Source organism: Crocodylus siamensis, chromosome 2 (assembly GCF_052110815.1).
Source record: "Crocodylus siamensis isolate JL-2025a chromosome 2, ASM5211081v1, whole genome shotgun sequence".
Classification (NCBI taxonomy): Eukaryota; Metazoa; Chordata; order Crocodylia; family Crocodylidae; genus Crocodylus; species Crocodylus siamensis.
The window spans coordinates 261,297,412-261,324,997 of record NC_143396.1 but is presented as its reverse complement, the minus strand read 5'-3'; the positions used below and the strand labels follow the sequence as shown (position 1 = coordinate 261,324,997).

Here is a 27,586-nt window from a genome sequence, read left to right as displayed (position 1 = left end):
ACATTTGCCATGGCTGACATATAGGTGGCAAAACTAAATCTCCACCAACCTTCCTTCTCTCCTATCCCACTTATTTCTCAGAAGTCTCTAACGTTCTCAAGTGCTGGAGGCCACAATGGGGACAGCCTTAATATATCTGAACTAAAGAAAAGGAATCTTTTTTTTTACCTTTTCATTTTTGAGTTATGGAAATTCAGGTTCTGATCCTATAAGCTTCTATGCATTGAAGTCATCTAGCAGCAGTCAATATGATGTCTTGCTGTGAATATTGAGGGTGCATCTATACATGATGCTACATCGCCGTAGCAATGCACTATGGCAATATAGCATCCGTGGACATCTATTCGTGACCTGCAGTTATGCCGCTGTAGTGATGTGTTCCCCCCCGTGTAGCATGCTGCTAAAAATAACCATGCACCACAGGTATGGCACAGTATGGGCTGTTACTGCACTGCTATTTAGTACTTCTTAAATGAAGTACTAAATCATGGTGCGGTAACAATGTCTCCATAGCAAGACGTGTAGATGCACCCTGATGTAAACAAATGTTAGCAAATACAATAGCCAGTTTTCTTGAACTGGTTTTGGTGGTCAGATTGTGTGGTAAATACATAATTGACTAGTTTTAGCAGATATTAGTTTACATTGGTTCTATTGACTCTCTCCATTTTCTTTTAATTGTTTTTAATGCTCATGTATAAGTCATACAGATGTAACAGAAACTAACAATGAAACGGCAATACAAATTTTGCATGAATGAGAATTGACACAATCTAAAATAAACTAACTGTCCCTCAGAGTGTCATGGATGTCGATGTTGAAATGCATACAGAATGATTTGCAAACGTGCATCAGTATCTGGAAGACCAGAAGATATCTAAAGAATTTGATGCAATACCCTTTCTCAGGCAAAAATTCCACTGACTTCAGAAATATGCCTATAATGTAAAGGGAGGTAAGCAGATGTTTAAGTGTGCCTAGGCACGATACTTATGAATGGAAAATAGTTAGAATGCATGTTCGGTAGCAACCGTTCAATATCAAATGCTTCAGCAGTTTTATGGGATTTTTAAGTGCTCAGTGGATGATAATAGAATGATTATAATCACCCAGAGTATCTTTCCCTCCTCAGATTTCTATTTCTTTTTCTTTTCTTGCCAGATAAATGTAATTCATATATGCATGGTATAATGTAGTCTTCTGATTGCCTGTGGTTCCAGTGGTGCATATCCATGAATGAGTGAGGTAGCTAATATCATATTTCATATATAAAGGGGCACTAGAATCCTTAAGTAAGAGGAGCGGTACAGTACATTTTTTTACAATCAGGTGCAAAAACAAATTTGGCTAAGGTTAGAAAAGTACCCTAAAAAAGCTTATATTTAATATACGTTAGCCTGTTCTTCTTCTGTCATATAAGTCATGATAAAGTTTCAATGAATAAACACTGGGACTGCTCACACTACCATGCATTGTAATATTGGATTATATCAACTCATTTATTTTCTGCAATTCCTTTTTTAATTGGAAAAACATTCAGAATATGTAAAGCAAAAGAATTGTACCCTATATTGTTCATAAACACATTTTTCAAGTAAATTTGGATTCCAAAACATTTATTGTTAGCAAGTGAAAGTGTGAACATAAGAAGCAGTTTATGAAACTGATACCAGGTGAACTTATAGTAGTGTCATTATGAGTGGAATCAGGTTTTGACTTTTAAGTGAGTAGGTAGAAGCTACACTGACAAGTGTAACCAAAAAAAAAAAAAGCTGGCATAAAGAGGTTTCACTTTTACAGTCTCCTTTTTTTACTCACAACCACACAGCCTGCATTTTGCTCCAGATGATTAGGAATTGTACATATTCTGAGATCAAGCTATAATTTTATCACTGCACTGACCAGAATATATTCACTGAAAAAAGAAAATTATCATTTATATTTTACAACAGGGCTACCCAATTGGCATCCCATGGGCTACATGTAGGCAGTAAGCAGTTAACATGAAACTCATGGACCTGACAGCTTCCTTTTCCACTGCTGCAGCAGGGAAGAGCCTATGGGTCTGAGTGCCACTACGACTGCGGAGGAGAGGGGATGGATCCTGGGAGGGTCTGCCTTGCCTGTACAGCCCATGCATCAGGAGTGGGGATTGTATGTTACTGGCCCAGCCTGTGTGGTGGAATGGGAATCCCATGGGATGCACCCATGTAGTGTGTGGCCATTATAGTATACAGCCCCTGGCCCTGCCAACGTTGGGCAGCAGTGCTTTACCAAAAGGCAATCCACTTTGAACATCCTGTGAAAACTCCATTAACTGTAATTTGTCATTACAGTTTTATGTACCAAAGGTAGATTTCACCTGAACACTGGAGAAATGTTGGGAAAAATTTTGAACCAAAGCAGGTCTATCTTGAATGACTATATATGCTTACAAAATATGTGTGCACACAATTTCATAACTATAGAGTGTACAGGTATATTTCTTTTGATTTGCACATTCAATAGAAAGAAACATTTCTACCTACGATGTATTTCATCTCTGTGGGACAAAATATACTCTTGTTCTTGAAAATCACAGAAATCACATTATTTCATAGGAAATGTGCTTTCTTCATTTCTTTGGAAATATTCTTCTGTCTCAGTTGCTGTTCCACAATCACACTTTTTGTGATTGTTGGCTTATTACGTGGTGATGCAGATCTACTTAAGCTGTTCAGAAAATTTGCCTTTTTAATGGAATCTTTACAGCAATTGTGCTTTTCCAACCAGATTCATATTCCACTTGATACCTTAGGCAATATTCATTGTTGAAAATTCTAATTATATCACAGAGTTTATCAAAGTAGTAAACACAGATACATATTTGGGGTGAATCTTTGATCTAGATTGTGTACACAGTTTAGTCCTCAAAATCACTTTATACTTATTACAAAAGGATCATATTTGATAAGCTGAATTGTTGCTTTTCACTGGTTAATCATAATGGTCTTTGTGAAAATAAAACATGTATAACACCCCTATACACAGAGAAAGAATGTACTCCATGATATACAGAGTCAAATCTGATTCAGGGTGTGGAGATGAACAAATTACACTGCATTAAAAGAGGGAGCCAGCTGCTCTGCAGTAATTTTTTTTTGTGCCTGTTCTATCCCAGAGTAAATGGAAGCTAAAATAGTGGCAACTTAACTGTATCATATCCAGAAGCAATTTGCCTTCATTTACTGAAGGACAGAAGTGCAGGTATGATATTATTATCAAACTGAAAAGTGCCACTCCCTCTTTACTTTTAACTTGGTATAATTTGTTCATCTATCCATCCACTCAGTGAGAAGTCTCAGACAAGTTACACAGGTTTTTTGTGTGTAAAAAGATAGAATTTGGATTGTATACCATGTACACCAAACTTCCAACATGAATTTCAGTTGTTTTCAGAAAATGTGTGCACCTGTACAAGTAGAGAATGCTTGGCCAGGTTCTGAAGGCATAGACATACACTATGTACTTGCAGGCATGCATAAAACTGTATTCACTATATGCTTTCATCTCTATATGCACTTTATGTGTTCAGCTTTAAAGTTGAACATGTGGCTCATTATGAACTTTGTGTTTTTCTCTATACAAATTTTATGTTGTTTTATTTATATCTGTATGTGTATGTGTGTGTCTGATGAAGGCATATGGAATTACTCAGTCTTAAAAGTTTGATTACAGGGTGCAGACAGAAGTGCAGATCCAAGCAGATCCAGGTTTAGCCCAGACCAAACGGAAGTTCACTGTTGGTTCCAGGGGAAGGGAATCTAGTGTTGGCTGGGAGCCTGCAGCCAGGCACATATAGCAATGGCCATAGCTCTCTGCCAGTGCTCGCTGTTTCCAGAATGGGAGGAGCGAAAAGCAGTGGAGGGAGTTCATTCTTGGGATCCCCAGCTGGTGCTGAGGGGTGGGATGGGTGAGTTGGAGCCCCCCCACCTCAGGTACCCCACCCTGTAGGGGAGCTGAAAAAAATGCAGGCTGAACTCCTTTGACTCCCTTTCTCTCTTACCATTCTGAAAACAGCAACAGGCCGGGAGCTGTACAGACACAAGTTACAAAAGACACTATATTTTTAAACATCTTTATCTGATACCTCATTCAATGACGGGTCAGACTTTCACCTGATAGGCCATTTTTGAAACTATCTGCAGCTGTGCACTTGTGTTTGGTCACAGGTATGGACTGCTTTCTGTGACCGGATCAGGCAAAAATTATGACTTCTGTCTGCATCCTTACTATTCTACATTAAGCAGAATTAAAATCCATATATTATAATTTAATTGAATGAGTCTCCAAATTTGATATTGGAAGAATTCACAGATAGCACAGCTACATTTCAATGGACTTTTAAGAAAACTGTTCTCTAACTTCTGTTAAGAAAACATTGAAAATCTTCCTTCTTCAAATGTCACCCTTTATTTTTCATTTCTTTGGGTTCCTCTAACTACTGATCATAAACTAGGAACTTTATACTCATGCATGCATACACACATTTGGTTAATATACCAGGCAGTTTTATAATGTTTAAAACCAGGCATGTGAGGATTAAATTAGTTTCTCAGACTAATACTTTTGGACAATTCCAAAGTTAGGTAATTGAAGAGTCAAGAACTACTTCCATTATGAAAAAAAAAAAAGGAAAATATGTTAAGTGCTTGGTTTTGTTTCAATTTTTGGTCAAAAACTTTCATCCAGATGTTCACTTTAAGGCAGTGTACCAATAGTCGGGGAGGTTAGGGATAGGTTAGGTTGAGTTTAAAATAGCCACCCAGTCTAAGGTAAGTTGTGATGTGGAAGGCTAGGAGAGGGGCTGTGGGAATTGCGGGGGCAAACAGGAACTGAGGTGGGGAATCAAGACATCATGGGGGGAACAGGAGGAGGGCATGTGGGGGGTATGTGGGGGGGTTGTCCATCCAGGGGTGGAATGAGGAGTTGGGAGGGGATTGAAAATAGCCTGGTGCCAGGCGGGAGGGTAGGAAAAGCTCAGACCCTGAGCTGGGGCCAGTGGGTGGGGTTTTCCAGTCCTGGGGCTGCACTGGGACCTTTACAGAAATTTGGGGCAGATAGATCAGGCTAAAAATGGCCAGCCTGATCTAAGTTAGGTGTACCTTGGAGGTAGGGTTAACTTAGATTACGTCAGCTATTTTTAGACAGCTGTAACTGTCCTGAACTTCTGTCCAGTTTGAACTTAGATGGACCTAACTAAGGATCTAAGTGTGAGGTCTACCCCTAGCTGAACTAAGTTAGATCAGGTGGTCATTTTTAATATGATCTAACCTCCCCCTAACCTCGCCAAACATCTGTGTGCACCCTAACTCCTTTGCTGTTCTCTCCACAGACCATAGTTGGAGAAGAAGGCAAGTTGATTGCAAGGAAGTATAAGAATAAATTCTGAGGAATCAAAGGCTCTTGTGAAGCAAGCAAGGACATGGGTGTGTTAGTTATACACACCTTTGAAGCAGTATAAGTACGGAGGGCTTAAAGAGAAAGAAAAACTCATCAATATAATGTCAAACATTTGAAAATGACTTAGTCTCTAAGCATAAAAAGTGTGCAGTTTTAAGGCCTGATATACAACTAATGCTATATATAGCACTGCAAGTTGGATGTCTTTTATCCAATGCATAAAGTTCTTGTAGACACATATATTTAGTCATGACTTATGCAAAAGATTTTACAGGCCTATGACTGAATCTTGTGTGTCCTGACTCTAAGGTAGGCATAATTTTGTGGGATTTTGAGAAAATTCAAAATTTTCAGGGGCAGAAGGAGAAGTATCTCATTCCCAGATAATAGAGTAAGGCATAAATGGCAGGTGACAAAGTAAAAAATGTATGATATATTACATGGCTCTACAATTTTTCACCTGAACTGGATATCACCCCATAATGCATATATGGTATGTGTGTATGTGTGTTGCTACTTTCATGTGCCTGTATTTAAATACTGTTGACACTCCTGTCTTGTGATGTAATAATTTCCTTCTTTGCACATCAAGATGAGAACTAAGATTATCTTTCAGCAAATGAGACCAACAAATATTTCTCATTATAGGGCAAAACTGTTTTGAACACAAAAAAATATATAAAATGAAGAAGTTGGTCTATTAGAATATGAAGAGAGAGCAGATGCACAGCAAAACACATAAAAATATGCAAAAATTAGAATTTAGAAGCTAGGATCCCCTCCCTTCCCCTTCCCTCTTCTCCCATTCCTATTTCCCTTTTCTGGATCAGAAATTCATGTCTGCATGTTAATTAAATTGCTCATATAAACACAGAAGGATTTCATTTTTTAAAGACGTTTTTACTGAATACGTCCACAAGGTACTGTATAGCGTAGAGTGAGGTTTTGAAGTTAACAATGTGTGTAACATGGCAGGTCGCAGAAGATGGATGATGCAGGCTTCAAACCACTTGCATGCCCATGTTACAGATAAAATATACCAAGTACAAAGCAGAACCAAATTTGCATGTTTCATTTAAAAACAGTTTTATGATAATTATTTTTCAATTAATATACTTGATGCCACTATATTTGGGACCCAATAATGGTAGTAATTTATTCAGTGCCTTGTCTCTTTCTGAAAGGATCAGAATTTAACTCCAAAGGGAATGTTTCCCTAGAATCCCCAGTACAGTCAATACTTTTTTCATTCCCTCTGTGCTAATTTGCTGTGCTAACTAAAAGAACCATCTTACTGAAGAGCAGAGAGTACTATGTTTGTGCAAAAATGTCACCAATAAATGTTTTACAGGTATCCCCTACCATCCCCTGGGATCAAAACTAACCTCTCCTTGGGAAGATGTGAGTTTCAGTTTCCTAGAATTATTCTTTGTGTAAAAAGAGGATCAGACAGCACCCAATGCTAGTTACTTTAGTTTTTGGCGCTAGCTTCTGATTTGCTTTTCCATGTAGCTGGAAAGATAAGTCATGAGTAAAACTACTCTTCTCATATTCTAAAGTAAAACTTTAATGTCTCTTTGTTGTAAGTTAGATCAAAGAAATGCTATAAACAAAGGATGCAATGGAAATTAACCACTTCACTGTCAAAAGCCTAAATTGACCCTGCTATTTAATGTCACTGATAAAGTGCCTTATATAGTCCCCTAAAGGTTACACATACAACATACTGTAAATCAGGTTTCCTTATTTTCAGTATTACAAATAATTCTTTCCCCAGAGGGAGAAATGTTCTCACTCAAAAGAAGGATGAAAATGTTTGAGGGAAAAATAATGAGCTATTCCAGCAGGAAATGGAACTATGTCTTGAGCTACTTTATTGCCATATTTTATGTCAGATTTGCTTTTTTTCTTTACTAGCCAATGGGAAAAACTCCTAATAGGTTTTCAACCAAAGGGAAAAAAAATCAAATATCCCTACAGGTTGGCAGAGGGTAGGTTTAGGTTAGATATCAGAAGGCGCTACTTCACGGTCAGGGCGGCTAGGGTCTGGAACCAACTTCCAAGAGAAGTGGTGCAGGCTTCTACCCTGGGGGTGTTTAAGAGGAGGCTTGACAATAACCTTGCTGGGGTTGTTTGACCCCAGTACTCTTTCCTGCCATGGCAGGGGGTCGGACTAGATGATCTGCTCAGGTCCCTTCCGACCCTAGAAACTATGAAACTATGAAACTATGAATCTGCTAACTTCCTCTCCAGTGCAAGCCCTATAACATAAAGACGTGTGTACCAGGTGTTTGTTTCTGCTAATAGGTTACAACATGCCATGAATCTTTGTTACATGGGGAATAGCAGAACCAATTTGCAAAACAAACAACTCTTCAGGAAATAAAAAGAGTAAAAATAGCATATTCTGTCATGTTTTCAAGGTATTTAGTTTACATACATTTAATTTAGCCTCTTAGGCCCTTTTTTAATTCCCCAGGGCAATTTCTTCCATACATTAATGTAAGGCAGTGTTGTTCAGCCTTTCAGCCCTGTAGCATGGATGATTGGTACGGCGCCAGATCCCATGGCCGGGGTCAGTTTGCAGGCCAGATCTAGTATGAGGTTGGTACATGGGGTTAGCCTGTCAGTCTGTACACACTGGCCTGGCCTGCACACTGAATCCAGAGCATAGGGCCATGTCATTTAGCCCACAGGGCTTTCCACAGGACTAGAAATCTGGTGCCAAAGAAGCAGTTACAACATTTGTTGTCACAGTTTAATTAACACTGCCCACAGCTCCCTCACCACCAAACTTCAGGATGTGTAAGTTTGATGACATAGCTCTGTGTGCTGGATTCAACCTCCAGGCTGGAGATTGAGCACCACTGATGTTGCTTTATGGGTATATTATAAATTATGGCTAAATCCTATTCCAGCTAATCAGCACCTTAGTGGACTTGTGCAGTCAGCTATGAACCTATTCTACACTGTCTGATGTACTGAAAAACAGTTATAAAAAGGAGCTTCCTCCAACTCTTTGCCTTTCATCACATAGTCCTCAAGCTGAAAGGGAGATGTGTCACAAAAGTAGGCATGTTTTTTTCAGGGACTTGAGAAGGGTGGAATAGGATAATAGGATTTCACTTATGTACCTAAGTCAATGTAGGTATCTTCTAGGTGGAACAGGATCAGGCACAATGGGTCATATTTTCAGCAGCATGCAAGTCAGGAGCAAACAGATTTCAATGCTCATGTAAGATCCTGATTTGTGGAAATCAGGAGTTTCACGTATACATTTTCAGAGTCTCTAGATGAATTTTATGTGTAGACTTATGATACTTCTCCTTAGTGTGTGCTAGCTAATTTTCTGTTTCCAGAGCTTACACTAACTAAGACTACTCCATGCTATGCAGTTTTACTGTAGGCTTTTGTAGTATATTCTGCATTAGATGAAAATTAGTCATACCAAGTTAATATTAAACTTCTAATAACAAAAGTATCTCTGTCAATATTTTTTTAGCATAGGCTCTTTTTAGATGTTTTATAAGACTCAGACTTCAGCTAGTTTCCATTCCTGCTCATTCAGATACATGCAGAAATTAAGCTTAAACTGTTTGAGTGATCATGGCAGCTTGTATGAAACAACTCAAATTCTTCTGTAGGTTAAAGTGCATTAAATTGTTAGGAGGTGGCTAGCAGAGCTGGATAATATACTTTCAAAACACTGTCTGAATACTTGTGTGAACAAAACTATGAATTGTATAGACCAGTGGTTCTCAACTTCTATAGACTCAAGCACCCCTTTTTTTCCCCCTCTCCCCACCTCCCTAAAAAAACAAAACAACAACAAAAAAAGAAGCTCTAAGTTTTCACTAATTTTTTTGATCCTGGAAAAATAATACAGCAATTCTTCTGTAGAAAAGAACTCACAAAGACCAAAAAAGCTCAGAATGTTTGACACTATTAATGAAATCTCTGGATCTTGTGTGTATGTTTGCTCACCTAATGGTGTTAATATTGCATGGCACCCCCAGGGTACCCTTAAAAGGATCGTTTTTGAAACCCTGGTTGAGAATCACTGGTGTAGACAATATTTTCACCTCTTTTCAATATGTATTTGTCTTCTTTTGCACAAGGACAATCATAGAAAACGAGTTCAAAGAACATTCCATGCCAATATGTATTTGCACAAGTTTGTTTGTTTTTACCGAAAGTGCAGGCATTGCCATGTTTGAAGTCTGATTTTCTTCCCTCTATTTGTAAGTGGCTCTATAATCCATTCATACAGCATAAGAAATTGCTTAAGACTTAGGTGACCTGTTCCTATGCCTCAAATAGTAATAGTCTAGACATAGCCAAATTGAATAGTTCACTCCTGGGTTGAATCATATTTACATGGATAGTCGTATTTATATAGGAAGAATATGTATAGTATTTAAATTTTTTTTGTAGATTATTCACAAATAAAAGGGATAAGTTCACTAAATAGGTCATTTGGTATGACTTGCTCACCTAACTCTAGTACCTGTGATGTCTTGAAGCCTAGCACAGATGATTGTCATTAAGATAGGGTGATGGCCTTATGATGTCAGTCATCAAATCATAAAATACCAGTACTGGTTGCTGCACTAGAGGTTGGGACCCACAGTCAAATATGTGAGATAGCTTTGCAAATCAAATGTACAGCTAGCTATTGTAGTGAAATTAAATACTACATCCATGCCCAGAATGAATTCACTGACTCCATCTAAACAAACTCTTATGTATATAGCATGCCACATGCGTGCATGTCTCACTGATTATCTTGTGGGGCCTTGCCAGCTACAACATATTAAACACACAGATCAAAAATACCAACCTTCTCTCAGTTCTCTTCGGTAAATGGGTCACACAATAGCAAAAACACTTTGCATAGACATTTCTACCTAAAATTACACAATTTGAAATCATATGGCAGCCTTTTATTTAGCAAAATTTTAGTGACTTTACTATTACAGTAGCCACACAGGTTGCCTAAAATACCTGTTATAGCTGGAGAAAATAGCAAATATACAGAATATAGATTGGAATTCCAAAAGGTGATTATAAAAGGGGTTGGAAGGGAGGATGTAGATCCTTATATAATGATTGTACTATGCTCTCTATCATCAAGCGTCTGATTCATCTCTTCATTGCAGAATAGAAATGTTTTCATACCACTTTTGGAACTGTACACTCAAAGACTCCTTAGGCTCAGGGATGGTGGGTATGACAAAATGCACAAAGGAAAGGATTGCAGACTTCTCTCCTAATATCAGCAGCCAACTTAGTGTAACCCGAAGTTTTCCAAGTTTTAATTACAAGCCCACTTTTAATAGACAGCAACTTCCATTGGTCCCTTGTGTGGTCACTTTAGCAAGCTTTCTCTCTGATTACCTTCCCTCTCAGACAAGCTTTGAAGAACTAGCCTACATGGGTCTTTTTTTTAAGGAGCCTTATTATATTTGTCTAGTCTTCTTCCTCTGTATTATGAACTTTTGCTTGTCCCATAGGCTCAGGAGAAAAAGTGAGCCAAAGTGGAAAAAAACAGGCAAAAAAACCCAACAACCTTGGAGAATCAAATCCCACCATTGAACCGGCAAAAGATCCAAAGCTCTTGGCATGCAGAGGAGTCAATGGAGCTGTTGGAATGCAATGCGACTTTCAGAGCAATATCGTGTTTTTAATGTAGCATGATGGTCTATGGAATATGTGTAAAGTTTAGAGATGCAGAAGTGATTCCAAGTGATAAACTGAGAGAAGAAAAGAGCAAAATCTAGGCCCAAGTACTACTTATTTTGGAAATAATCCAGAAGGACTCTGGATAAAAGAAGAGGGAATGAAACACATGGGGGAGATTTGTTTCCATTCAAATTTCTTAACAAATCACAGGCTTAATTAGTGCTCAAGTATATACACCTAAAAAAAATGTGACTTTGAAATGTTCCCCGTGCCCCAAACTGAATTCAGGTTATAGCATGTCTGAGGAATGATCTTTCTCAGTTACTATATTATTTCCTCTTATTTCTCTACACTGAACTTATCTGCAGTCATTAAACCAACCTGGGCCTGATCCAAAGTCCCTAAAAACCTGGAGACTTTTAATTGAGATAAATGGATTTGGGATCAGCTGTTTCAATGCACAACAAATCCTAAAGAATTTGGACATTGGTTTTCAATAGAGGCAAGGATTAGCATCTCAGAAGTTCAGGTTTTATTCAAACATGACAGGTGAGCAAATTTCTTCTCTTACAAGAGAAAGTGACCTGATACCTGATAAGTATCACGGCAACCTGATAAGCAGTAAGTACTCTCATCTTCCATTGAACTTGGCCACACGTGTCATATTCCAGTTGGCTGAATGCAAATCTATATGATAGTGTGGGGATCTTTTCAGAGGAATTCTTGCTAATATGAATAGTGAGCACTCAGATTTACTGCTGTAGGTTTGCATTTTCCATTTTCAGACATGACAGGGAAAAACCCTATAAAAGCAGTACTTTAGGAATACAAAAAAACCCCCAAAATTTAAAAAAATTAAAGAAAAAACTAGTTGGAACCATGAAATATAGAGGCAGGTTTAAGTGACAGATGGGGAACAGAGCTATTCCAACTTGCGTGCATGTCAGAAGTCCATTATGAGTTTGGGTCTGAAGCATTATACTCATATTATCTGAACTGTCTTGGCCAATCCCTAACAACCCTATTTTAATATGCACTTATATCCTTTACTACAAGACTACCTAGGAACCCACATTCCTTAAACAGCTTCGACAGCAAAGTGGTTAATGTTTGAAGAATGAGTCATTCTTTCCTTTGCCATGGCATTGGGTTCTTATTGTACAACCCTGTACAGTACTTCAGCAATATATTTTTAAAGATTTAAAAAGCAAAATGTTACAAAACCATTTGCAATTAACTTGAAATAGAAAAGATAGCACTTTTTTAAAATCCCATTATATAGTACACCGTATAAATTACAGAGTATTCAAATGCACAAACGCATCTGTGTAATATTTATCAAATGTAATTTTTGTGTTTGTGTGTGGGTTTATTTTTTTTCCAGAGTTTTTAGTCACAGTTCTACATGCCTCATCTCCCCTCACTATCACGTATGACAGTGCTCCAATTCTGAGACGTTGCTGTTGCAGTATCTCATGTTGTTGGGGATGTGGCAATCTGTGTAGTTAATGCCCCCATTTGGGGTATAAATGGGCTGCAGTCTGAAATCTCCTTTAAGGAGTTGATCGTTATTTAAGGAGACAATCTGGAAGCTGGTTTCCGTCATCTCCAGGATGGAGTTGTCCTTCTTGGTCCCCGCCTCGCAGTAATCATCTTTCCGCCGGCCCCGGTTATATTTCCACTTCTGAGAGGTGTAGCGCCCCTTTTTGTGCATATGCCAACAAAAGATGCTGAGCAATACCACAAGGACAAATATCACTGCCCCCCCAATCAACCCTGCCAGCAGAAATGGAGAGCCCATGTTTTGAGAAGTTGTCTGCTCATGGCTGGAGGCTGTGTTGCTGCCATTGTTTAAATAAGAACCCTTGGTTGTGGCTTCTGAACAGACAGTGTCTTCTCCAGCCCAGTAATTATTATAAGCATACAGTGGAACCAAACAAATCCGATAAGTGGATTTGGGCTCCAGATTTACCAGGCTTAAGTGTTGTTTCTCACCGCTAACTTTCTGTTCCTGAACAATGCCCCCTACTGGACTGTGACCCATTTTAACCCATGTGAGTTTGTAGGACATGACAGTAAAAAAGGACATCCAGTTTACTTGAATACAAGTGTCATTCACAAAATGAATGAAGAGTTGAATCCGTTCGGAAATGGGAGGTGTCACCCTTTCCTTGTCCTCCCTGGTAGGCACAGTGGGGAGCGTGGAAGTGGCGGGTGTGAGAGGGGTGTGTTTGCTACTCAGGGTTGGAGTTGATGAAGTAGGACCCAGTGTGGTTGGCAAGGTTATACCAGGAGCTGGGGTGACAAGTGGCAGACCAGGAGTGGTGGTTGGGCATGACAACATATTCATATTGAGCTCCCTGACTGCCATACCTCGGACCTGTTCTGGTCCCTGGCACATAAAGCCCCGGACATTGATGGATGAGGGAATAAATTTGAGCCACTCAGTGACCCATTTAATACTGCAGTCACATAACCAGGGATTATTCCTCACAGTAAGTTGCTTCAGGTTGTGGAGGTTATCAAAGACCCCTCTCACCAGCATCCGGAGATAATTGTTAGAAATATCAAGCCGCTCCAACTTGTGTAGGTTTGAAAAGGCTGTAAGTGGTATGTGGTTTATCTGGTTGTCCTGCAGGTAGAGCCTCAGCAGATGTGTACCTGGAAGATCAGGGGGAGGGTAAGTTAGTGAATTCCGTACTATTGAGAATTCCTTGAGATTCGACAGGTGGCTGAAGGTGCCCTCAGCAATGCCTTTATTGGTAAGGAGATTGCCATCCACAATCAGACGTTCCAAGCTTGTAAGATTCTGGAAAGCCAAGTCTGAAATAATGGCAATTCTGTTTTCGTCCACTCGTAGTTCTTGTAAGTCCACTGGAAGGCCTACTGGTACACTGCTTAAATGATTCTTGGACAAAAACAGAAGCTTGAGGCTGATAGCTTCCCGAAATGCCCCATCCTCAACACCTACAGTAGAAATGGAGTTGTCATCCAGATGCAGCTCTTCCAACTTCAAGAGCTGAGCCAGGGCAGCCCGAGAAATAGTCTGAATGTTGTTTTCCTGCAGGTGGAGAACCCTGACATTCTTGGGCAGATTCATGGGGAATTCATCCAATTGGTTGCCATATAGGTAGACCGTGTGCACAGACTGGACATTATGCAACTCTGCAGGGAATCCAGCATTATTAATTTGGTTATTATGGAGGTAGAGTACGGTTACACCCTCCGGTATCCCAAGAGGCACTGAGGTCAAGCTTCGTTCATTACAATAGACAAAGTTTCGATCACAGCGGCACACTTTTGGACAGGCCAAAGTTTTGGAAACCTGCATGTAGAGCCCCAAGGAAAATATGAGCCATGATTTCAGGAAAACAGCCCAATCTGAGGGCCACATTCTAGTCCATGGGCCCATTTCTAACTTAAAAGAAACAAATTTCCAAAGAAGGAGAAATAACAACAATGCTAAAGCACAGGTAGGAAAAATGTAGGTTGGTGAAATTGGTTTCTATTTGTGTCCAGTGTTCGGGCAAGAGGTAAAGTCTTGGACGCTAAATGCAGAATAATCCTTTTATAATTGGTCTACCTCCTGCTTTTCATAAGAAAGCCACAGTCTTATTAGCCAGGGTTACATATTTTGCTGCCTTTCTCCATGTGTGTTGAAAGAAACAACAGCTGTGCCTTTGCAGGGGAGCAATTGGATATTTAAAGCTACCAAAAGCTGTCTGCATATAAGTCGGTAGGGTAGACCAATACGTCCTTTCTCTGCAGTGAAGGGGTGGTGCACTCAGCTTTCTTCAGTCTACAAGGTCTTCATTTCAGCCTGGTGCAGGATCTAAGAAGCCTGTTAAAAGTAAGAGAAGAAACTGAGTAATATGAAAGGTTCACCTGCAGAGAACAAGCTTTTGGAAAACCTTCTGTGTACAGGATGTAGTTATTATGGCATTTTGATAATAGGTACAACTATTAAACAATGGATTGCTACTGCTACAGAAATATTCTCATCATGGATTTGTTCTAGAATCCCTTGAGGTAATGGAGAGACTGATTTCGAGGGAGGTTGAATGGATTCCTTATTTTTATACAAATCTTTTGTCCTACCAAAATCTACTTAAAATATTAAAACTTTTAAGTTTTACTAACAATTGTTAAAACTTTTAAAGTTTACTAGAAATGTTATCATAAGTATTTTCTCCATTTGAGGGAAAAAGATTATTCTCACACCACTGAATATGAGGAAAGTTATAACATAGATGTTAGTGGGAAAAGGATGTGGTCTAAATTATTTAATCACATTGTATGTCCTTTCTTTCCACTTAATCCTCTTCTATGAGCTACTGTTTCTGTTACTCCATGCTGCCCTGCACATTCTCTTCTGTTCCATTGCCCAAATCTTAATTATTGTACCTAATGTAAATGGATTAGCTGCCTATGGCCTGACATTTCTATTAACACCATTATCAGTGAAATTATTAATAATGATGGTATGTACCATGCAATCATTAAACTTCAGCATTAAAATGCCATAGTAAGGAATAAAATTGTTTGCTCCTATCACAGCTATGCTTTCAGCGTGTCAGCAAAACAGTAGCATCTGATATTTACAGGTTTGGATTGACTAGCAAATCCCTTAGTCTTAACTTACATGAGGTCCTGAATATATCTTTATCTCCCTTGTTTGTGTCTCTTATTTTTCTTTCTGATATTATTTATTATTCAACTTTATATCTGGTGTGCCATATGTCCCAGTTGGTGCCCTTGGGAACTCTGTGGATCTGGAGTTTACTCTGCTTAGGAGCCAAAATATTATAGTCTTATGATGGGAACACTTGTTCTTCTTGTATATTATTATACTTATTTGAAAGCTCATCAGGTATTACCCCAACGCTGAAACAGTTTGAGGTAAAAAACAAGCACTAATGTAGTCTTGTAGTCTATTATTATGCATCCAAATGGTACATTTACCTTATGTCTGTACTGTACGCTGTGCTCCTATAGAAATCAAAAGATTAGCAAATGCACTGCTCAAGGCTTTCCTCTCCAGCAGACCTCTTTCAGTTAAGAGTCATTGCTTTCCAATTATATAAAATGACATGATACTGTAGAGAAACTCTAACAGGATTCTAACATGAGTTGAAGTGTGACAGTTCATCCTCTTTTAATATGGCTGAACTCCCATCTAGATCATATTGTCCTGATTGGTCATGACATTTGTATTTAAAATGACAAAAGGGCTTGCAAGGCCTTCTTCAAGATACTTGGGACCACACAGAATGGCAGCAGCTTCCTTACTCCTACTCTGTGATTAGAAATACCCAGTGTCTCTCTAGTATCTAAGGAAAAGAACATACTGTAACATATAGTACTGTCACTATTACTTCAGTTGCTGAAAAGATAAGTCTTAATTCAACGGGCATGCTGAACAGCCCATCTGAGGAAGGGTTGCCAGATAACCACATCTCCTATATGTCCAGGAAGGATACAGTAGGCCCATCTACACTATTTTAATACATATTAGCCTATTTTAATATTCATTAAAATGTAACTAATGCACATTTTTCAGGTACCTCACAATGGAGATCCTAGATTTAATATTCTTTACCTAAAGTGCATTAATGAGCATATAGACGCATCCTGTGTCACCCTAAATTGGGTTTAACTGGTACCTAGGTCTTGTGCCACTCTTCATCATAGGAATGAATTTCATCCTTATAGAGAAATTATATGAAAAAAAGATTGTAATTCTTCCCTAGAAAAGTGTTTCAGCACACCTAATGCTATTAATACATAATACACCATTATGTATTAAACTGAGAAGATCTTTGACTGTCCCGTCACTTGAGGACCAGCACTGCTGCACTCAAGAGAAGCAAGTGCCCTTGGGTTTATCTCAAAAGTGCTCTTTTGTTTGTCAGGTTTCACATTCATAACTCTTTTTAAAAGTTTCCTGAAACACGGTTTTTCACCTCATCCTGCTGAGGAAGTGAGTCATTTTATTAATTCCAGTATCCTAAACTCCAGCTAGCAATGCTTAATAAACTAAGACTATAAAACCCAGAATACAGAAAATAGGTATTGTCACTCTGTAACCACTGTTGATTGTATTAGCAGCAGCACAAGGACAAATCTAATCAGACGTTTATGACTTCACTGTTAACTATAGTGTGAACGAGCAAAAGGATAATAAGGATGCAAGGAAATGGTTGTTCTGCAATGTATTCTTAGCATTATAATAATAAAGTATACTAATAATAATTTCAATTATTACTACTTAATGAGTAGTACTTAATGAGGATACTTATTATTAATAATAATATTCATATTATTACCCGCCATCCAAATACATTAGAGCTGCTCCATATAGATCCATGTGTATATTTGCTTGCCTCTACCCAAAACACCATGACAGCTAAATCAGATTTACCCATTAAAGAGGTAGGAACTTTCCTTGCTTAAACATGTTAATACTGCAGGAGATGTAATCAAAGTTCAGTCTAACACTAGGCAATCATGTCCATGATTTTTTGTATCCAGTAGATGCATGAAGTGATCAAAGATCATGGACTAAATATAGACAATGGATTTATGGCAGATTATAACCTGTCTACCATCTGATACCCCAGGTAACCTCTCTACAATTTACCACCTACATTCCATCACCAGATCACCATTCCCCTTACCACCACCCTCACCTCTCTCATCCATTGTCTCTCACCCCCCCGACACTCACTGCCATGCATTTGCATTTTCACAGACCTAAATTCTTTCATACTGGATTCCACCCCATCCAGGAGAGCACGATACAACTGCAGATGCTCCCTCTGCCTGAAGAAGGGTGATTGTAATCGAAAGCTTACACAGAAGAATATTTCCAACTATTTTAGTTCATCTAATAAAATATATCACACTTACGCAAGGAACCTTGTCTGCCCATGTCCTTATGACAACATAGCTACAGCCAACACCCTCAAAAGCTGGAATGTACAAGAAATCGACTGACTATCTGCAAGAGAACTGCTCGCTTTTGGGTTTAGCATGCTGGGAGGGAAGAAAATCCTGACACAGTATTATTAGCTCCTATGATGTTATTTAAATGCAAGTTGTGATCTGAGTGAGGGCTGTGGCAGAGGGGAATGGGTTATATTTATGAATTACAAATGCCATTGGTTTGCAAGACCCAGCCATTGGATTTGAAGCTATGAGCCTCTGACAGGAAGATGAGCAGGTTGAATTGTGGAAGGAAAAGAAAATCTATTGTATTTATCTTAAAAGAGAATGATCAACAAAAATATACCTCACACATAATACATGTGCCCATAATCACTTAGATTAGTGTTTCTCAACTTGTGGGTTGTTCCCTCTCCTCCCTCCAGCCTGTGCCAGGCCAGATTCACTTTGCTACCACCCACAGGAGATGGAGCTGCCTCAGCCTGCGCTCTGCCTCAAGTGGGACAGGGGCAGCTGGGGGAGTGGGGGGAGGCAGGGGGCAATGGGCCAGGAGTGAGGGGCCCCAGCATGGCCAGCGGGGAGAGAGGGGGACACGGGACTGTGGGTCACGCACCAGCAGGGCCAGGGGGTGTGGGTTGGGACAAGCCGTGTACCTTTGCAAATGGGTCCCCATTGGAAAAAGTTTCAGAACCACTGACTTAGATAACACTGCTGTTTCATTTTCTATAACCCCAGATAATTTATCTTTGTCATTTTAGAATGTGCTGTCTGTGGCTTCTATAAAGTAGCTAGCACATTTGAGACCCTATACAATAGAAATAATAAATACTAATTAGACTCAAGGGTCACATAATAAGGGCTGAGTGACCTAGTTTGGAATAGATGAGACTACATGCCTACATAAAACAGATACCTTCATTTGAAAATTGTAGCTTACGATCCTGATTTGGTACATTTCCTGATAAAGAAAAGTGCCTAATTGCTTCTCAAAAGCATTGTCTCCTTTCAAATACCCCTCCTTAAAATTTCCTTTTTGTTATGACTAATATTGGCTGGAGAGTACCAATTATGTTCCATGGCAGCTTTTAAGGTTTCAAAATCTGCTTTTGTTCTGCATTGGAATAAAACCTTTATAACATTTGGACAAAATATATTTAAGTGGCAATGTCTATTTTGGGATTGAAAAGATGAGGTTTGTATTTGATTTTTTCTTACTCTCTTATTAGATATGACCAAAGAGCGCTACATCTCACAAACGTTCCCACTGAAAACTTCATCAAAATCAATATGGAGATATAGTCCACAAAACACGTTTGCTTCAATGGATCAACATAGTTCAACAGAGAGATATTTGACTGAAAATGTTTCAAGCAGCTCAAGCAAAAAAAAACTATGCAATAATTAGGCAGCAGGTGAGCTAAGACCAGTGTTTAGCTTGCTGACAAATATTCCTGCATATTTTTGTGTTTTTGGATGAGTCTGCCAGTCTCTCTTTTCTCTTGTTTCATGCTTGAGTTACAAGCTTTTTCTGATCTGAAACCATATTTTTGTACCATGCAAGTAGAGTTTCTAGTGCACTGGGATTCTGGTTCAGTGACAGGATTCTTGAATACAACAGAAATAATAATAAAAATAGTAATAATAGCCATGAAAATAGGAACCTAGGAGTTCTGACCCCTTGTCTGATATAGTATCTACTCAGCAGCAGTTTGCCTAGAGATGCTAACATTTTTCTAAACCTGAACCTTGCCCATTATAAGTGAAAATGTAAGCAACAGAAAAAAAAAAAGACTTGACAATAATCTTCCCTTTTGTAGATCTATTACAAATGGTTCAATCCAGTTGTGCATAAATCTATGCTAAATAAATCTATTCCATTTTCCAGTAGAATAAAGTCATTATCAGGCCATGATTTTCCCCGCAATTTTAACAGGGATGGTAAGAACAAGGCTACTATTCACAGAACTGAATAACAACAAGAAAAAGAATCTGATGACATTCCTTTGAAGCTACCATAGTCAGTGTTACAGCAAGCTGGACCTGTATTCATATTATCTAATAACAGAAGATAATTATGGAATAATACATGGTATATCCCTCTGTCTTCATAAACAGAACTTACATATGCAATTCCCAAAGTACATCTGCAAATGAATGAACATTATGTTCTGCTTTATTGATTAAAAGCCAAAGACTATGATTAATTGTATATCTTACCATATGAGTTATTTGATTTTGAAGTTGGAATTGAAAAATGCATTGCATAAGACTATAATCCATGCATCAAGGGCATAGATCAGAATATAAATGGCAACATTACTCAAGGCAGTGGTGTGCATTTGCAATAAGCCATCTATGGTCTGTGTGTGGGGTGGGGAGGAAGACAGTTAGAGAGGGAGAGGCCTTGTGCAGACATTCAGTTTTTCCAGGGAGAGTCGCTGGTCTCCTAAGACAAACCACATGTGTACAGATATTCAGGCTTTTATTCATAGGGTAAAAATGGCTACTCCAGGAGAAAAATAACCTGGGAACAAACAGGGTTAAATCATTCTGTTTATCCTGGTATAACAAATGTGTGTATATGCTATGGCTTGTCTCAGAAAAGAACACCTTCTCCCCACCCCCTGCCAGTGAGACAGTGGTCACATCTACACAAGACTCTGACTGATCAGTTGTTACTGTATGGTCATTTAGTAATCACAGACCCACATACTAAATGTCTGCACCATAACTAGAGCTACTGCACAGTAGGATCCCTGCAAAGCTTCCTAGCAATGCTGACTGCGCAGTAGCTCATTACTACTATGCAGCAGTGTTGTGCCATGGTTCATGCCACATGATGCTACTGCGCAGTAGTAATAAAATACTGCGCAGGAAGCATTTTGTGTAGATGTGGCCAGTGTGTTGCTTGCTGGACTCTGTTGGTCCAGAACACTGTCTTGGTAATCCCTACCTTGCACTGCAGAGAAACACAGGCTGACCTGTAGAGCATGCTGAGAGGTGTGCACAGCCCCGTTGCCCCCCAGCTGCACAGTGTCAGCACTTCAAATTCTCCATTCTTTAGGGCCTCCGCATTCAAATGCCTGTATGTGCAGCTCTGGGTAAGTTCCTCTATACAGACAGCAAGCCTGAGAGAATTCTCCCAAGTTATTTGAATGTGTGTACACAACCAGACAGAGAGACGTAATGAGAGATGATATAAAGGTAAGAGCCGAAGGATGATTTCACCCTTGAACTCCTTTTATTATAAAGGATACATCCCTTTTTAGATCATCATGGCATCTTTACACATGCTGTAGGGATGGGGTGTGAGGTGCTTTATTAGAGAGCCACTCTAATTATGCGCCATCAGCATCTCTTGTACTTCAAAATGGTGGCAGGGGCACTTTAACTAAAGCCGCATGATGAGCTTTATTTAAAATCCCCCTTGCCACCATTTTGAAGCACAGGGATGCTGAATACATGAGATGCTGAAACTTCTGGAGCACACTAATTAGCATGCTTCAGCAGACACGCTGTAATTATGGTGCATTGGAGCAGGTATCCCACATGTCTACAGGCATGCCATGACTAGTTGCCAGGGAAAGAAAAACATAAGCTTTCATCAGGCAAGTTCTGTAGACACAATGTAGTCCATGGGGGCAATGTTTTTGCAAGTTAAGGATTTCCAGTGAAATACTGAGGCTTTATCAAAGTGACTCATTACATTTAGGTAGATAATTCCCCCTTACATCTTTCTTTCACTCTTTGTTCATTGATCAGAACATTTCTACTTTTGCTTCCTAATATGAGCTCATAAACATACATGAAATGCAGACCTGGATGAATTTCAAAAGTGTCTGGGCCTGCACTGCCATGGAAAGGTTTGCATATTCTTGGGGAAAGCTTACAAAGTGGTACTGGTGACAAAGTATATGCTTAAGGAGGCTTCAGACACTGCATCCTGCTATAGCTCTTTGATCTATTGTCAACTAGAGCCCTACAAATTAATAAAAAGAGACTTTTTCTCATCAGAACACAAGCTTCAGGAAATCCTTTAAAAACATGATATCATCTCAGGAAAGAGCTATATCTTTCAAAATTCAGATTCAGATTCCTTCAAGTTGACAGTAGCCCATGGAGTTCTATTTCTACTTGTCATTAGGGGATGTTCAGCCAGCAGTAAACCTTCTCCCCCCACCAAAAAGGGGCAGAGCAGGGAAAGCAATGTACTGTAGCTCATTACTATGGTGCAGTAGCATTAGGAAAAAAACTGTTTGGTGACAGTACTGAATAGTAACACCAGTTACTGCACAATCATTTAGTACTTGCTCATGTAGACACAGCTGGTAAGCATCTGCATGTGTAGACGGTGACACTTGCTGCACAGTAATTAGCTCTAATCTCAAGGTAAAGGGTCTTGTGTAGATGTGTTCACAGTGTGGGAGGCAGTGTGGCAGATGGGAGTGCCAGCACATCGAGGGGCCTGCACAGTGCATGGCTTGCAGGACCCACAGATTACATAGATGTTTCCCACACAGAATGCAGCTCTCGTCCACTCAGAGGTTGAACAGCCCTGCACTACATCATTGTAACTAATGAGTGTCAAGACTTCATTTGCCATTGTCATCACTCCTTAGCTGATAGATGGGAATAAAATGGTATTAAATACCAAAGAAGTATATTGCTTACTGTGAACAATATGTATTGTCATTCACTATTACTCACCCCAGCTTCTCCTTCAGATATCCTTCATATCTTTTCTAACCTAATGTAAGTGTTTGGGTGTAGAGAGTCCAGGCTCTGGCAGAACCATAAGATGGTTCTACAACTGAAAATCATTCAACAAGAGGTTTATGCCTATAGCTTAATTTGGGGACTATGAACAAGAGGACCTCGGCTGATCTTGGTTGTTAAAGCACATAGATATAGTGAAATGAACAGCATATATATTGCTTTTCAAATAAAAAACAGTATCTTCTACTGCACTCATGAGCAGAAACGAAATCAGTTCAACATGCAGGGGCCAGAAAATAGGCTGTCATCTTTTGCATTAACTGAAACTTCTGCATGGCCTTCAGTGGCAGCCCCAAGTCTCTGATAGCTGAAGCATCTATTTAGGAGGAGATATCTATATTCTCAGAATAAAACTGCTGAGTGCTGTTTCCTCTACCAGACATACTCCAGATGGTCACCACCATGACATTTTCACTCCAGAGAGAATAGGGGAACAGATGATCCCCTCCAGGAATGATATTAAATGGAGTTCCACATCTAGTAGGAAAATGCTACTGAGCAGACCAGTTGGTGTCTTTATTAACCTTCCCCCAAGGCCAAGTTTCACAGACTGTACCATTTTAACACTGAACAACTCTAAATTTTACAAAGGTGTGTGTGGGTTCAGGATGTTAAAAGAGTGACTTTTTATACATACACATTTAAACTCTGATTTCAAATCATAGGTAAAATGGCTTGGATGGGTGTCATCTTAGTTTTTTGCTTTAAGTACAACTCAGAATTAGATATATGTGGCACCTATACACTTTCCCAAAGAGTCATGTATATCAGCCTTCCTGCACAGAAAACTAGTGGTGGTGGCACTTGAACTAAAGCTCATTGAACAAACTTTAGTTAGTGGTCCTGCTTCCATTTTTTATTGCAAGGACACTGACACATGCGATGCTGGAGTCTGCTGGGGTGCGGTAATTACCACACTCCAGCAGACTCGATTGATCAAGTCTGCTTGGACGCACTGTATTTGCAGCATGTTGGAGCAGCCTTGATGCACTTGTATAAGTGCCATATAGTATGCGTGTTAAGACTGAGGGGTTGTAGAAGTGGGCTGAGAGAGAAAGGGAATTTAAATGTTAAGCCGGTTAGAACGTTTTCAGCAAAATGTGTTTTCACTGAAATACACTGTTTTGATGAGAAGGTAAGATTTCAAGGAGATGCATTGATTTTGATGAAGTATTTAGTAGGATTGTTTCGGAGACTCTGGGCTCTTTGATCACCTTCTCACAGAGTGTGAGGGAGAATTAAAAACCTGACAGTTCGGATTCAAAAATGGATGCCTTCAGTTCGGTTCCATTTTATAGGAACTTTCAAAAGATTTTAAGATTTTATTTTCATTCCATTTTGAAACCTTGTAAGTTGTTGCAAAAAATGATTATTGGCTTCCCACCAGTTCCACTTACATGGCAAGAGAGAAAGAGAGAAATCCCTTGTTTGCATTCTTGACCCTTCTCCAACAGATTTAGATCTTTCAATGACAAAAGATGGGCATGTCTGGTAAAATTAATAACTCTAAATTCATTAAAACAATTCCCTTTTCTGAACACAAATGCTCTGTACTACATTTAGCATAATGCATTTTGTACTGAGGAAAGGGAAGGCAACCTGCTGTTTCTTTGGAAGCAAATTGGTCTCTACCTATAAATTATTCTACACAGTGAAGCAAACAGTTTGCTTTTATCTAGAGATATGTGGGCAGCCTGGCAAAATGTCTGTGGATAATTTGAAAAAGCTGCTTTTAGTGACCTAAGTGACTAAACATTGTTTCTGTGGAGACAACATCTTGACATATTTTAAATGTATTTAATGTTTCTACATTGTTGATGAGATTCCACATTGTAATGAATTAGTTTGCATAGGGGTATCATTCACTCAGGGTCTCAGGAAAATGAGGATGGGCTGCCTGTTTTCTGCCTATTTGAGGCAGATATATGGGAGGGGGCAAGGGTAAATTTTAACCACATCCCAGCCCTAAAGTAGCTTGATATGTATAAGCCATATTCACACATACATCCTTCCATCTCAGCTATAGAGTTCTTTCCTGCTCTTTCCTGCTTTGCATGCAGCTCCTTCACACCTTTCATTATTATTCCATAAGCACTGCTAAAGGGTTATTAAGGAAGATTAATACTGCCTACATCCTAATTGCTTCTGAATATTGAAGGAACCGATCAGTGATGCTCTAGGTATCTTTAGGCCAGCTAGAACCCAAACCCAAAAGCACACCGCAACCTCTCAAGCCAGGAAGATTTAAGTCTTGAATAAAAGAAATATGAAGCGGGGTGGGAGGCAGGAAGAGGGACGTAGAAGTTGTTTTTGTTTTGTTTTTTAACTTTTAAATCATTATAATCAAATAACCACTTGTCAGGAAAAAATATTGATGATGAAGAATGTACAGCTAGTCTTTTGCGATACCCACCAGCTTCTGAATGAGTGAATTATTAACCATCTGTACAGTACCTCAGCACCAAAGGTTTCGTTTTGCTGTTTTCCCCAGTACTTTTGCACCTCCACATTATATAAAATACAATATTCTCTCTATTTCAGAAGCAACCCTCCAGAGCCTATCACTGTGTGAACATGGACCATGATTAGATTTCCAGGTACTATTGGACTAAACTAGGCAATAATAATGCCTCTTTTTGAATCTATTTTGTAGACACATTAATTCATTCTGTGGAACTCTCTAAAACCCACTGTTTCTGTGGACCATACCACCAGCAATAATATTCATTGTAACACTGAGGTGAAGAAATCAGGGAAAGGAAGAAGTACATCGGTTTGCAAATTGCAAGGAAAAATCACTTTTAATAGAATTCTTCTAATCCTATTAATAACTTTTTATATAGTTTAAAACAAAAAAGTGTTACATTTTATATACAGAGGGTTTTTTTTTTCTTTTTTGTTTATCAATTTTATTTTTTTACTTGTTTTTTAACTGGTTCAGTATTTTCCCATTTTCAAACAATCCTCAATGTACAGGAGATTTCAGTTCATTTCCTGTGTCCGCCATGCACTATTGCTATCTGTGAGATATGGGGCAAATCACATAATCTCTCTTTGGATCATGGAGGGTAATAACGTTTCCTTTCCCCCAGTTTTTGTTTTTATTGTTTAAATGGTAAGCTCTTTGGGCAGAGACTGTGTATGTACACAGGTCAGTCTAATAAAACAGAGCTCTGATCTCAGCATTAAATACAACAACTAGCAGTACATGCCTTCCTGCTCCATCCTGCACAAGGCAGCATTGTTCCTCCTTTGTTACTTTGTCACATCTAGTATATATATAGACAATACAGTAAGATAATAGGTCTAGATATTTGTATAGTAGAGAGATTATGGTAACACAACAGGTAAATATCTAATTTTCTAATATCTAAATATCTAATTTTCTCTGTCAGCTGTACTGAGCAAGAAAAAGGACCCTGCTGTCCATGCATATTTATGCATAAGCATCCAGCAGCAAAATAAACCCCTGCTATTCAATTCTAGACTTTTAAACGATTGTTGTGTTTGCCCAGTAACAATTGTAAAACTGTTTGCTACAGAGCCCTGCTAGGCTCATCTTGCTTGTGAAAGCAGAGACTTCACAATGAATCAATGCTGACAGAGACAGAAGAGAGCACAAAAAGCAATTCGGTTCTGTCTTTCAACTTCTCCCTCCACCCTGGGAGATCTGTGTGTGGTTGCATTAGTGAGATCAAAACTGCCAGCAGGCCCACAAACAACACCTCCTAGCAGTAGGAGAAGGAGTATTCTACAGTTAGTGCCTCGCAGCGGGTGAAATTCAGTTCTGTGCACCAGGCCAAAGTGAGGCTTGTGCACCACTTGTACTCTCTGAATAGCTTCTAAGTGAGACTTAAATGGCACAGAAACCTTGAGATAACCTTCTGTGCAAGAAGTGCAAGAACTGCACCCTGCACGTGCCAAGCATTACAGACAAATGGGCTAGCTGCAAAGTTGTGCTGCCTTGTCCCATTTTCCAGTACGATGATTATTCCAAGGCATCATAATAATAGTTAATATTTTGTATGTATGTAGTGCTAGACATATTCACATCTCAAACTACATAATAAAACCTGGGAGTAGCTGCCTAATAATACCTTAGAGGTCAGACAAAGGGATATAGTAAAAAATGGGAGAGGTGAGTTTTCCCAGGTCCTCTGGCAACAAAACAGTTTAGGGCTTCTTACCTTCTTGTAAAAGATATGTGTGAATCATAATGAAAAGGAAATAACCATTGGTTGTTCACGTGTTCCCCATCAGTTCATAATATAGGCTTGATGATACCATGTGATTTTTGAGGGATTTCTGTCACTTTCTTCTTGCAGGTGTAAGAAAAACAACCATAAATAAAAAACGGGAAGCAGGAGATGACCTTTTAAAAGCAGAAGCTTGAAATATGCCCCCCCACCACCCCTTGATTGACAGTAGGTTTGGAAACCACCAAACCAGCTTCAGCCAGCTCAAGCTTGCTCTGTTCTGCATTCTGTAACCCAGCAACAGCACGTAGAAGGACCCCAGACTTGTGGAAATTCCCCAAAGATGCGTGTGCATATATGCCTTATGTCTATGTATACTTATATTTGTATATGTATGACCTGTTAACATAAAGAGTACTATCAAACTCAGATTGGGGGATCTCTTTGTTTCTGGACGTTGAGTACCCCTCTGCAGAGCAATAAACTTGCATACCGGACACTCCCTCGTTCTCTGCCTAATTGATCGCGGCTAGAACGAGCCCAGA

At 39.2% G+C, this 27,586-nt stretch overlaps 1 protein-coding gene across 2 annotated transcripts in view; it reads right to left on the bottom strand.

The window, feature by feature from the left end:
* Positions 1 to 4,368: 4,368 nt before the first annotated feature.
* FLRT2 (fibronectin leucine rich transmembrane protein 2) overlaps positions 4,369 to 27,586 on the bottom strand; it is a 71,133-nt gene continuing 47,915 nt past the window's right edge. For both annotated transcript variants that reach the window (XM_090033845.1, XM_090033844.1), the window contains exon 2: positions 4,369 to 14,965. In XM_090033845.1, coding sequence (XP_089889971.1) covers positions 12,551 to 14,536 — 1,986 coding nt within the window. In that variant the 5' untranslated portion in view covers positions 14,537 to 14,965 and the 3' untranslated portion in view covers positions 4,369 to 12,550. The remainder of the gene's footprint in view (positions 14,966 to 27,586) is intronic.